Raw genomic sequence first — 12,657 nt, forward strand, 5'->3', positions numbered from 1 at the left:
GCACTGATTAAATGTAGTCTTTCTGCACTTTAAAGAGGGAAAACCCAGATATTCACAAAGTTTGTTGATGATTGACAGGTTGTTTCTTCATGCAAAATAGATTTGGTGTTCAAAACTCAATTAAGCTGCTTTATTTCAGTGGTTTAGTGAAGGCAGGTTATTTTTGACCCTTAGGACAAGGGGAGTATATAGAATATTAAGACTAAACAAGAATTAAAATGTTCTTTATTTATAGCTTCACAGCTGACACGCCCCCTAACATTTGCATAACAGGTCCATATAAAACGTGGAGAGCAGTGATTCCTGCAGATACACACAGCTTGTCTCCTGTACTTTACTGCTCTGGATGTGAGGACCATGTCTCAGTGTAAGTTTGGCCATGATATCTTTCTATACAGCATGATTGTTATTAATATCTTGATTGCTTTGTGTTAGTAAGACAGTACTGTCAAAATGAAGATTTTGTTTTTGGTTATCAAGGGAAATCTGACCACCACATCTGACCACACAAATTTTCATTGTATGTGTAAGATATAAACTCTATTATGTTGTTTTCTCACAGAAAGGAAGATTTCAGTTGTTGTCCTGAGGACTGGAGATTCAGTAAAGAAAAGCCTGATATCTGTCATCCTAGGGAGAGATGTAGCAGAAAGAAAACCTGATAAATATGAAAATCATACATATGAGGTCACATATACCCCAAACTTGTAGAAAGAACATGAGGGCATAAGAAAGTTATTTTCTTCAAAACAACATGACGTGTGTGTTGGTGGTAGAGGATGGGTTTCCACTAGAAGAGGTGCAGGAGCAGATAAAAAAGCTGCACGAGACAACTGGAAAACCCAGAGAAGAGTTCATAGTGGTGCTGCCATAAAGATATAAATATGAAGAATCTCACCTGTTCAAATTCTGCACCACAGAGCACTTAATCAGGAAACTGAGAGAACTGGCTGAAGACAGACGTCTCATGCCAACCAACGAAAGGCAAAAAAGGTGAAAAATTAAAGATTTGAAAGAGTTGATGTAGATTTAGGATTAGACCTAACATAATGCACAAATTATTAATTTATTATTATTATTATTATTGTTGTTGTTGTTGTTGTTGTTGTTGTTGTTGTTGTTGTTAGTAGTAGTAGTATTAACAGTATATTATATAATATTACAAAAAAGATGAACTGGTTCTACAAAAAGCTTCCTGCTCAGTTCATATGATTCTGCCTCTTCATTATAGGTCTGCTGACCAACCAAACAGTCAAATGGAGACAGATGAGCCACAGTCTTTCTTTGCGGCATTTTGCCAACTTCTATTCAAATGTGTGTTTGTATGTTTGAAATTAATTCAACCAGACAAAAACTTTTATAGCATCTCACATAAACTCTTATTTGTTTTTCATTCAGCTGTCAGATATATATGTATATACATCATAGAGTTCTTCACTGGCCCCAAGCAGAGTTTAAAAGGTGAGACCAGGGTTTTCAAGATGTGTCTGAACAGTTGTGAATTATTATTACAAACTTCATCTTTTTGTTTTACACCAATGCAGGAAATCATTCTGACAACAAAGTGAACCTTGTTCTGCTGGGAATGTCCGGGACTGGAAAAAGTGCGAGTGGAAACACAATCCTTGGAAGGAGACAGTTTGTGTCAAGAACCAGTTCAGTGCCGGTCACCACAGAGTGTCAAGTGGAAGAAACTGAGATAAACGGTACATGTGTGTGTGTCATTGATACCCCAGACATCTTTGATGATGAAATCGAATCATCAGTTAAGAACCAACATGTGACAAAGTGTAAACAGCTCCTTCAGTCAGGGCCTTGTGTGTTCTTACTTGTGATACAAGTTAGCAGATTCACAGATCTTGAGAGAGACATACTGAGAAAGTTAGAAAAAGCTTTTGGTAGCAAAGCTAAAGAACAAACAGTCATCCTGTTTACCCGTGGAGAAGATCTGCAGTGTGCAGACATGAACTTGGAGGATTTTTTGCAGGACTGCAATTCTGATCTAAAGAACATAGTTGATCAGTGTGGTAGAAGATGTGTTGTTTTTGAGAACAAAACCTCACATAAACATCAAGTAACAAAGCTCATGCAGAAAGTGGACGAGATGTTAAATAAACAGCAGAATCAATAAGTGTGCATGTATCAGACCAGCTCAATTAAGTGTTGGATGTGATTTCTTTGTATATAGATATAAACAGGTTAGACTGTAAAATGATTCAACAGCTTGAATTGTCTGATTGTTTAATTTGAAATGATTTGTCAGTTATGAATTTCATGTTTGGTTTTTCTCTCACTTTGCTTCTTAATAATCACTATTTAACCGACTTTATTTTAATGTTATGTTTGTTTAGTTTGTCAAATAAGCCAAATATTTCTCTACTGGTGAAATTGTTCCTTCTTTCTTTGTTAACCTTTGTAAACTGTGATGGAATGAGATAAATAAACATTACATTTACCAATAAAAGCAAGTAGTGTAATACACCCAGTGTCTCTGCAGTGATTTAAGTACTGATCCTCTCTTCCTGCTTGTGTTATATTTTTTCATAACCTTTATGTTTTATGTGCTGTTGATATCTTGGCAGGTTACTCCTGTAAATGACATTTTTAGTCTCAGTGAGACGTTTTACTGGTTAGAATAAGTTATCATGAGTCCAGAAGGACATTTCATGTTTTATTGTTCATTACATTAAAACAAAATATCATTATTATCATGATTTATTTCTTTTCATTTATAATAATAATATAATTTATTTATTTTGATTTGCATTTGATTTGATGGAAAAGTTCTATATAAATAAACTTTGATTGATCGATTGATCGATTTAAACATGTCAGACGGTACATTTACACAGCAGACAAGAACAGGCTGGATATGTTACATGTTTTATTGATTTTGAGAGAGATGTTCAGTAAATGCAGACTCCACAGATACTCAAATACACCTCTGCTGACGATGCCTCAGCCTCAGCATGTGAAACAAACAGATGTGCCAATCTGATCTGAATAACGTTAAAAGTTTCACCATTAACAAACTGTTTGGAACTAAAGGTTCTACTGTATAGGTTAGTAAAAGACATTTGAAAGTCTCACACTTTCCACAGGTTTACTGGGATTAATACCAATATAGGTTGGTATTATTTCTTTTAAATACAACAATAGTTTGGATTAAACAAACAGGGTTTTTTCTAAAACTGACAAGGGGGACCATCTACTTACAGTCTTTTTTACCATGAAATTCCCTCTTAGTGTTACAATCCTTCCACCAAAGCTCAGCAACCAAACACTGTCCAGGAAAATACAAAGAATTTTGTACCAAAAAGACAGAAACTTTGGTCGATAATCACTTGATTTGACCATTAATACATGTCAAATACTCTGCTGTCTCTGATGTCAGACACTCTTTGGAATATGACCTCTTCATTTTCAAGCTGCAATAAAGTGTAGATTTGACACTGAGGCTGAACTGCTCGGTGTTGTATTACTGTGCTTTGCTCTTCAAATGGTGAATCAGTGCTGAAAATATGTTTTCATTCAAAGGTTAGCCTTTAATCTTCTGCTAATTTAATGAATAATATAGTTTAGTGCAAAATTAACAGAGCATCTGCTGATGTGCACTGGTTCAGTTTGTCAGAGGACTGGTACACCGAAAACCTCCTAGAATATGTAAACATGCAGATTATTTTGGTTTTAATTTGCTGTGTTTTTGGAAACGTGTCTCTAATATTTCTGCTGCCGGATCTTGATTGAATTCAACGTGTGGTACTCACAGCAGCATTCACAAAAAAATCACATTTCAAAACTAACCACACAGTTTGCACGTTACTGTGGATAATTCACAGAAAATCTCTGAACAGATAGGACAGACAATAATAATAATAACATTCGATCTGGTTCCCGCCAGCAGAATTACAGACTACACTTTTACCCATATCCTCTGTACAGAGTGATGACAAGTTTTAATCTTGTTGATGCTGAAACTCTCAGGGAAATAGTAACAGAACTGAAGCTGTCCACGTGTTCCCTTAATTAAATTCCTGCCTCTCTTTTTAAACCTATTTAAATTCTGTATCTGAAAGATTTTACTGTTTTACTGTAATCTATTTTTTCCATAATTTTATTTATTGCTTGTATTATCTGTATTATCTTAACTATCCATCTTTTATTGTTGTTTTATTCAATTAACCTTTTTTTTGTTGCTTTTTAGTTGTTTTGGTGCACATTAGACTCTAAAGAAAGACTGAAACTTTGGTCAATAATCACTTGATCACTTGATTTGACCATTAATACATGTCAAATACTGTGCTGTCTCTGATGTCAGACACTCTTTGGATATTTGGATATTTTAACACCCAGCAATTTTTAGAACAATTTCAAATCTCCCCTTTTTAAGCAAAACTCTAGAGAAACTAGTTTTTAATCAATTAAGTACGCTTTTAAACTCAAATGCTAAATTAGAAATGTTTCAGTCAGGTTTTAGGACACATTACAGCACAGAGAAAGACCTGATAAAGGTTTCTGGATGCTACTTGACCTGAGAGCTGCCTTTGATACTGAGGACCACCAGATTCTTTTAGATAGATTAAGTGAGCATGTTGGGCTGTCTGGAATAGTTTTTAACTGGTTTACTTCTGTTGTGGCAGAAAGAGGAGGATAACAGAGGGATCAGATGGTCGAGACACAGGTGTCAGATGGGGAATCTCTTTATTCACAGCGGCCCTACTAACAACGTAGTCAGAGATATCTTACGTGACATGCCTTTTTAAACTGACGACAGGCTGTGTGTGTGTATGTGTTTGTGTTGCGTGACAAGTTTCATCCTGTTTACCAGACTCTTTGGCTATCGCAAATCCAGAAGAAGAATGGAACATCTCTCAATTTCACTTATCTTGGACGTTGACCAAATTTGAATGGGCGTCTCTGCACTGTGTGGTACTTCGCCCCTTTCCCAATATTCCAGATGTTTCCTGTTTGGTTTTGTGGGCTGACATGTTTGGCATCGGTACAAGTCACAGCGACCTGGCACTCATTCTCCTACACTTCATATCTTTGCAGGACAAAATGTTTTGTCTCTATAGATGACCACTCCTCTAAACACTATGAAGTTACCTGAGGGGCACCACAGGGATCAATTTTAAAACAGCATTTTATCATTTGAAGAACTTCTCCACAGCGAGGCCATTTCTCTCTCTGAGCAACACAGAAAGACCCTTTATAACCAGCAGGCTAGACGGCTGTAACGCTCTCCTTTCTGGTCTACTGAAGAATACAATTAATCAGCTACAATTAATTCAAAATTCTGCTGCAGGAGTGCTGATTAAGACCAGGAGGACACATTATACCTATTTTAAAGTCTTTACACTGGTTACCTGTTAGTTTTGGTATTGATTTTAAAATTCTTTCATTAGTTTATAAGGTACTTGATGGCCTCGCACCAGACTACCTCTGAGAAATGCTTTATGTTTATGAACCAGGAAGGCCCCTCAGATCCTCCGGTTCTTCTCTTTTAGCTGCTTCTCAAAGCAGAACCAAAACCTTCAGAGGATCTGAGAGCAGCTGAAAATACTAAAATCCATCTATTTAGTCTGGCTTTCATGTAGTGTTTTATCATTTTATTGTTTTATTATTTATACTTATTTATCATCATCATTATGATTTATGTTATTCTATTTTATTTTATCAAGATTTTACTGTTTTACTGTAATCTATTTTTTCCATAATTTTATTTATTGCTTGTATTATCTGTATTATCTTAACTATCCATCTTTTATTGTTGTTTTATTCAATTAACCTTTTTTTTTTGCTTTTTAGTTGCTTTGGTGCACATTAGACTCTAAAGAAAGACTGAAACTTTGGTCAATAATCACTTGATCACTTGATTTGACCATTAATACATGTCAAATACTGTGCTGTCTCTGATGTCAGACACTCTTTGGATATTTGGATATTTTAACACCCAGCAATTTTTAGAACAATTTCAAATCTCCCTTTTTTAAGCAAAACTCTAGAGAAACTAGTTTTTAATCAATTAAGTACGCTTTTAAACTCAAATGCTAAATTAGAAATGTTTCAGTCAGGTTTTAGGACACATTACAGCACAGAGAAAGACCTGATAAAGGTTTCTGGATGCTACTTGACCTGAGAGCTGCCTTTGATACTGAGGACCACCAGATTCTTTTAGATAGATTAAGTGAGCATGTTGGGCTGTCTGGAATAGTTTTTAACTGGTTTACTTCTGTTGTGGCAGAAAGAGGAGGATAACAGAGGGATCAGATGGTCGAGACACAGGTGTCAGATGGGGAATCTCTTTATTCACAGCGGCCCTACTAACAACGTAGTCAGAGATATCTTACGTGACATGCCTTTTTAAACTGAAGACAGGCTGTGTGTGTGTATGTGTTTGTGTTGCGTGACAAGTTTCATCCTGTTTACCAGACTCTTTGGTTATCGCAAATCCAGGAGAAGGATGGAACATTTATCAATTTCACTTATCTTGGACTTTGACCAAATTTGAATGGTCGTCTCTGCACTGTGTGTGTGTATGTGTGGTACTTCGCCCCTTTCCCAATATTCCAGATGTTTCTTGTTTGGTTTTGTGGACTGACGTGTTTGGCATCGGTACAAGTCACAGCGACCTGCCACTCATTCTCCTACACTTCATATCTTTGCAGGAGAAAATGTTTTGTCTCTATAGATGACCACTCCTCTAAACACTATGAGGTTACCTGAGGGGCACCACAGGGATCAATTTTAAAACAGCATTTTATCATTTGAAGAACTTCTCCACAGCGAGGCCATTTCTCTCTCTGAGCAACACAGAAAGACCCTTTATAACCAGCAGGCTAGACGGCTGTAACGCTCTCCTTTCTGGTCTACTGAAGAATACAATTAATCAGCTACAATTAATTCAAAATTCTGCTGCAGGAGTGCTGATTAAGACCAGGAGGACACATTATACCTATTTTAAAGTCTTTACACTGGTTACCTGTTAGTTTTGGTATTGATTTTAAAATTCTTTCATTAGTTTATAAGGTACTTGATGGCCTCGCACCAGACTACCTCTGAGAAATGCTTTATGTTTATGAACCAGGAAGGCCCCTCAGATCCTCCGGTTCTTCTCTTTTAGCTGCTTCTCAAAGCAGAACCAAAACCTTCAGAGGATCTGAGAGCAGCTGAAAATACTAAAATCCATCTATTTAGTCTGGCTTTCATGTAGTGTTTTGTCATTTTATTGTTTTATTATTTATACTTATTTATCATCATCATTATGATTTATTTTATTCTATTTTATTTTATCAAGATTTTACTGTTTTACTGTAATCTATTTTTTCCATAATTTTATTTATTGCTTGTATTATCTGTATTATCTTAACTATCCATCTTTTATTGTTGTTTTATTCAATTAACCTTTTTTTTGTTGCTTTTTAGTTGTTTTGGTGCACATTAGACTCTAAAGAAAGACTGAAACTTTGGTCAATAATCACTTGATCACTTGATTTGACCATTAATACATGTCAAATACTGTGCTGTCTCTGATGTCAGACACTCTTTGGATATTTGGATATTTTAACACCCAGCAATTTTTAGAACAATTTCAAATCTCCCTTTTTTAAGCAAAACTCTAGAGAAACTAGTTTTTAATCAATTAAGTACGCTTTTAAACTCAAATGCTAAATTAGAAATGTTTCAGTCAGGTTTTAGGACACATTACAGCACAGAGAAAGACCTGATAAAGGTTTCTGGATGCTACTTGACCTGAGAGCTGCCTTTGATACTGAGGACCACCAGATTCTTTTAGATAGATTAAGTGAGCATGTTGGGCTGTCTGGAATAGTTTTTAACTGGTTTACTTCTGTTGTGGCAGAAAGAGGAGGATAACAGAGGGATCAGATGGTCGAGACACAGGTGTCAGATGGGGAATCTCTTTATTCACAGCGGCCCTACTAACAACGTAGTCAGAGATATCTTACGTGACATGCCTTTTTAAACTGACGACAGGCTGTGTGTGTGTATGTGTTTGTGTTGCGTGACAAGTTTCATCCTGTTTACCAGACTCTTTGGCTATCGCAAATCCAGAAGAAGAATGGAACATCTCTCAATTTCACTTATCTTGGACTTTGACCAAATTTGAATGGTCGTCTCTGCACTGTGTGTGTGTGTGTGTGGTACTTCGCCCCTTTCCCAATATTCCAGATGTTTCTTGTTTGGTTTTGTGGGCTGACATGTTTGGCATCGGTACAAGTCACAGCGACCTGCCACTCATTCTCCTACACTTCATATCTTTGCAGGAGAAAATGTTTTGTCTCTATAGATGACCACTCCTCTAAACACTATGAGGTTACCTGAGGGGCAACACAGGGATCAATTTTAAAACAGCATTTTATCATTTGAAGAACTTCTCCACAGCGAGGCCATTTCTCTCTCTGAGCAACACAGAAAGACCCTTTATAACCAGCAGGCTAGACGGCTGTAACGCTCTCCTTTCTGGTCTACTGAAGAATACAATTAATCAGCTACAATTAATTCAAAATTCTGCTGCAGGAGTGCTGATTAAGACCAGGAGGACACATTATACCTATTTTAAAGTCTTTACACTGGTTACCTGTTAGTTTTGGTATTGATTTTAAAATTCTTTCATTAGTTTATAAGGTACTTGATGGCCTCGCACCAGACTACCTCTGAGAAATGCTTTATGTTTATGAACCAGGAAGGCCCCTCAGATCCTCCGGTTCTTCTCTTTTAGCTGCTTCTCAAAGCTGAACCAAAACCTTCAGAGGATCTGAGAGCAGCTGAAAATACTAAAATCCATCTATTTAGTCTGGCTTTCATGTAGTGTTTTGTCATTTTATTGTTTTATTATTTATACTTATTTATCATCATCATTATGATTTATGTTATTCTATTTTATTTTATCAAGATTTTACTGTTTTACTGTAATCTATTTTTTCCATAATTTTATTTATTGCTTGTATTATCTGTATTATCTTAACTATCCATCTTTTATTGTTGTTTTATTCAATTAACCTTTTTTTTTTTTTTTTTTTGCTTTTTATTTGTTTTGGTTCACATTAGACTCTAAATTCATTTTTAAATTCTTAACGTGTGATACTCACAGCAGCATTCACAAAAAAATCACATTTCAAAACTAACTAGACAGTTTGCACGTTACTGTGGATAATTCACAGAAAATCTCTGAACAGATAGGACAGACAATAATAATAATAACATTAGATCTGGTTCCTGCCAGCAGAATTACAGACTACACTTTTACCCATATCCTCTGTACAGAGTGATGACAAGTTTTAACCTTGTTGATGCTGAAACTCTCAGGGAAATAGTAACAGAACTGAAGCCGTCCACGTGTTCCCTTAATTAAATTCCTGCCTCTCTTTTTAAACCTATTTAAATTTTGTATCTGAATACATCCTTGTCATAGTAAATCACTCCCTACAGCTTAGTGTATTCCCCACTGATTTAAAACTGCTCTAGTAAAACCTCTTAAAGAAAGGGAACCTGGATATTTTAACACCCAGCAATTTTTGGAACAATGTCAAATCTCCCTTTTTTAAGCAAAACTCTAGAGAAACTAGTTTTTAATCAATTAAGTACGTTTTTAAACTCAAACACTAAATTAGAAATGTTTCAGTCAGGTTTTAGGACACATTACTTGAGTAAACGTACTTAGTTACTTTCCAGCACTGCTGGCTGAACTCCTGTACAGATTACAGGCGCTGCAGTATTTTTGTGTTGCAGCTCCACCGTGTGTAATGATGCAGTATTGCAGCTACTTTCCAGATAATATTTTTTTTATATCTTTCAGCAAAGATTTCAGCAGTCAGCCTGCAGGTCAAGTGTCATTCAAATTAGTGGTCAGTTTCAGTTCACCTTTGTTGTTTTTTGATTAATTGTTGATTGATTGATTATTATTAACACACACCTCCTGATATCCACAGCCTGTCTCACCTGTTTCCTATGTAAGACATGTTGTCAGATATAAAGACAGATATAATTCAGGCCTGATGGTGGTAAATAAAGCTGAACTGGATTTTCAGTGTATTTCTTTTGACTATTCAGGTGTTTTGAATGTCCACCAGCTGCTGGATGCACCCAGGACTAAACTTTACAGTAACTTGTCTTTTGAGTTTTGACACAATGCTGAAGAACAGCAGCCTTTTTATTTGATGAAGTGACCACATTTATATGTTCCTTTTTAAGTTTTAAACTCTAAAGGAAGTTAAAGGTAACTTTAACTCTTTACTGTTAATAGTTATCACACTAGCACGTGAACGCACCACAGAAATGAGTCTCTTGTATGCACTTTTAGTCCAGTCTTTCTTAAGCTGTACACAGTGTCATTGAAAGGGCATCTTCATAATGTAAAGACACTTTTTATTTTCATTTTCAGCATCTTTTAACGGAGCATTAAAACATATTCCCATCATTACTTCCTACAGTTCAGTGCTATTTGATTTCAAAACACAGATTTAACATTAGTGACTGTTAGTTATTCAATAATTAATTCTTTATCATATAAAATAAACACTTGATAGATTAGATTTATGGTCCACCTCAGTAATTTCATATGTGCAGAGTCGTCATACAGGCAAACTGTTGAAACTTTTTACAGCTGCAGCCTCTGTCCTCACCCACAACATGTACATTCTGATTATGTTTATATAGATCATCAGACAATGATTCTAATATTTTCCAGGTTTCTGATCACCTGTGCAGGTACGTCTCTGAGGACATGTACACAATAAACCAGAGCGAGTTTATATACGGCAGGTCAGTAATTGCATTTCTTTTGAACCGAGGCTGACTGAGAATAAGTGTGAGTTGGAAAGAAGGAAAATCAGGGATAAAGGTCCTAATATTTCATAATTTTCATAATTTAAAAAATGTCTCAGTATTAAGGAATTAAGTGCAAGTTTCAACAATTCAGACCAACACAGTGACTAAAGCTCCATCTGACTTCATTCTCATTGTCACTTTTTTCTTGTAATTTTACTTTTTTCTCTAAAACTAACTACTGTAGAGCACAGAAGTGAAACTAGAACTTTTAAGTAAAACCATATGTTTGTGTCTTGTTGTTCAACATGTTACTTAAACATTTTCAGTAAAGATTAAACTGTGATCTTTGAGTGTTAACTACAGAAAGAATATGTATATAAATGTACCTTAATGTAAACAGACAGGTGACAAATTAAAGGAAAAACTGGTCCAGGTCTGAATGTTTGACCCCTACAGTGAGGGGGTCTGGTGGATCTGTTATGCTTTGGGGGCATTTTGCTGGCATGGTTTGGGTCCACTTGTCCTCTTAGAGGGAAGAATCACTGCTAATCAATACAAAGTAGTTGTGAGTGATCAGCTTCACCCTATGATGAAACATTTCTATCCTGATGGGAGTGGTCTCTTCCAGGATGACAATGTCCCAATTCACAGGACACGAGGGGTCACTGATGGTTTGATGAGTATTAAATGATGTGAATCAGATGCTATGACCTTCACAGTCACCAGATCTCAACCCAGTTGAACCTATGAGAGATTTAGGACTGACATGTTAGACAGCGCTCTCCACCACCATCATCACAACACCAAATGGGGGAATATCTTTATGAAATATGATGTTGATCCCTCCAGTAGAGTTCAGAGACTGTAGAATCAATGATCTAATGCTGTTCTGGTGGTCCAACACCTTACTAAGACACTTTATGTTGGTTTTTCCTTTAATTTGTACCGTTTTCACAATAAGAGGCAGAGCCTGGAGTGCTAGGGATCCAAATCACTTCCCAGAGTAAGGTACTGGATCTCCAAGAAGGTTTCCTCCACAGAACAGGAAATCTGTCTGAGAGACTACCTGACAGAGGCAGCTGATTAGTATTATGGGTTGAGCCCAAAGGAGGTAGGTTACATATTAAGCTAGATAATGCTTAGGCTATATGTAGATTTACTACTTTTATATTAATAACTTTTTCATTTTGAGTATTTGATTGATTAATTATGTATATTTTAGACATGTTACAATCGTCCCTGGTATGTACTGGGGCAGTTGTGACAGTGGACTGACTGTATTTAAATCAATTTTGCAAGCTGTACATATTTCATAAAACCATTTAAATACATTGTTTCAGTAGCTGACACATTTGAAGTTTATAATATGTCAAATGGACTATTCCAGTGTAAATGTTTTTTGATTTATCAAGAAAATTGCCAAAAGTGTTACAACTGTCCCTGGTCTCCCCTACTTACAATATTTAATGCTGTTAAAAGAACAAAAAGAGCCAAAGTCAAGTTTGAAAAAGGGAAAAACAGATTCTTCTTTTGTGTTAAAGTTTCAAACCAAAAACATCTGATACTGATGTGCATCACTGTTTGCAGAGGAACCTGAGAAGCCATGTAGAGGAAGGATGTAGGAGACGGCGCGTTTGGTTTTTAATGTTTCCCCACTACAACATCAGCTGGAGAGGACAGCACATCTCCTGCAGGTGCACACACTCACTATAACATGCAGTATGTAAGAAGTGGTCATATTGACTAATTTGGCTTTGTTTTATTTTAATTCAGTTGAGATGAAGATCAGAACTGAGGCCAGTGAGCAGAAAGCCAGAGCTTGTTTTCTGGAAAACTGGAGGAAGTCGTGGTCATCAATCTCTCCTGGTT

At 36.1% G+C, this 12,657-nt stretch overlaps 1 protein-coding gene across 4 annotated transcripts; it reads left to right on the forward strand.

Annotated features, from left to right (window-relative positions):
- Window positions 1-203: 203 nt before the first annotated feature.
- LOC137173651 (GTPase IMAP family member 9-like) lies at window positions 204-2,481 on the forward strand. 4 transcript variants are annotated; one of them, XM_067578574.1, is made up of 4 exons: window positions 204-367; window positions 1,232-1,314; window positions 1,399-1,461; window positions 1,545-2,481. In XM_067578574.1, exons 1-4 carry the CDS (start codon window positions 219-221, stop codon window positions 2,129-2,131), a joined length of 882 nt encoding a protein of 293 aa, XP_067434675.1. In that variant the 5' UTR covers window positions 204-218; the 3' UTR covers window positions 2,132-2,481. The 4 variants fall into 4 exon arrangements, with proteins under 4 accessions (XP_067434675.1, XP_067434674.1, XP_067434676.1 ...); XM_067578575.1 differs by adding an exon at window positions 921-993 and having other exon boundaries at window positions 310-367; window positions 1,232-1,461; XM_067578573.1 differs by having other exon boundaries at window positions 1,232-1,461.
- Window positions 2,482-12,657: the final 10,176 nt, after the last annotated feature.

Source organism: Thunnus thynnus, chromosome 21, assembly GCF_963924715.1.
Source record: "Thunnus thynnus chromosome 21, fThuThy2.1, whole genome shotgun sequence".
In the NCBI taxonomy this organism is placed as follows: Eukaryota; Metazoa; Chordata; class Actinopteri; order Scombriformes; family Scombridae; genus Thunnus; species Thunnus thynnus.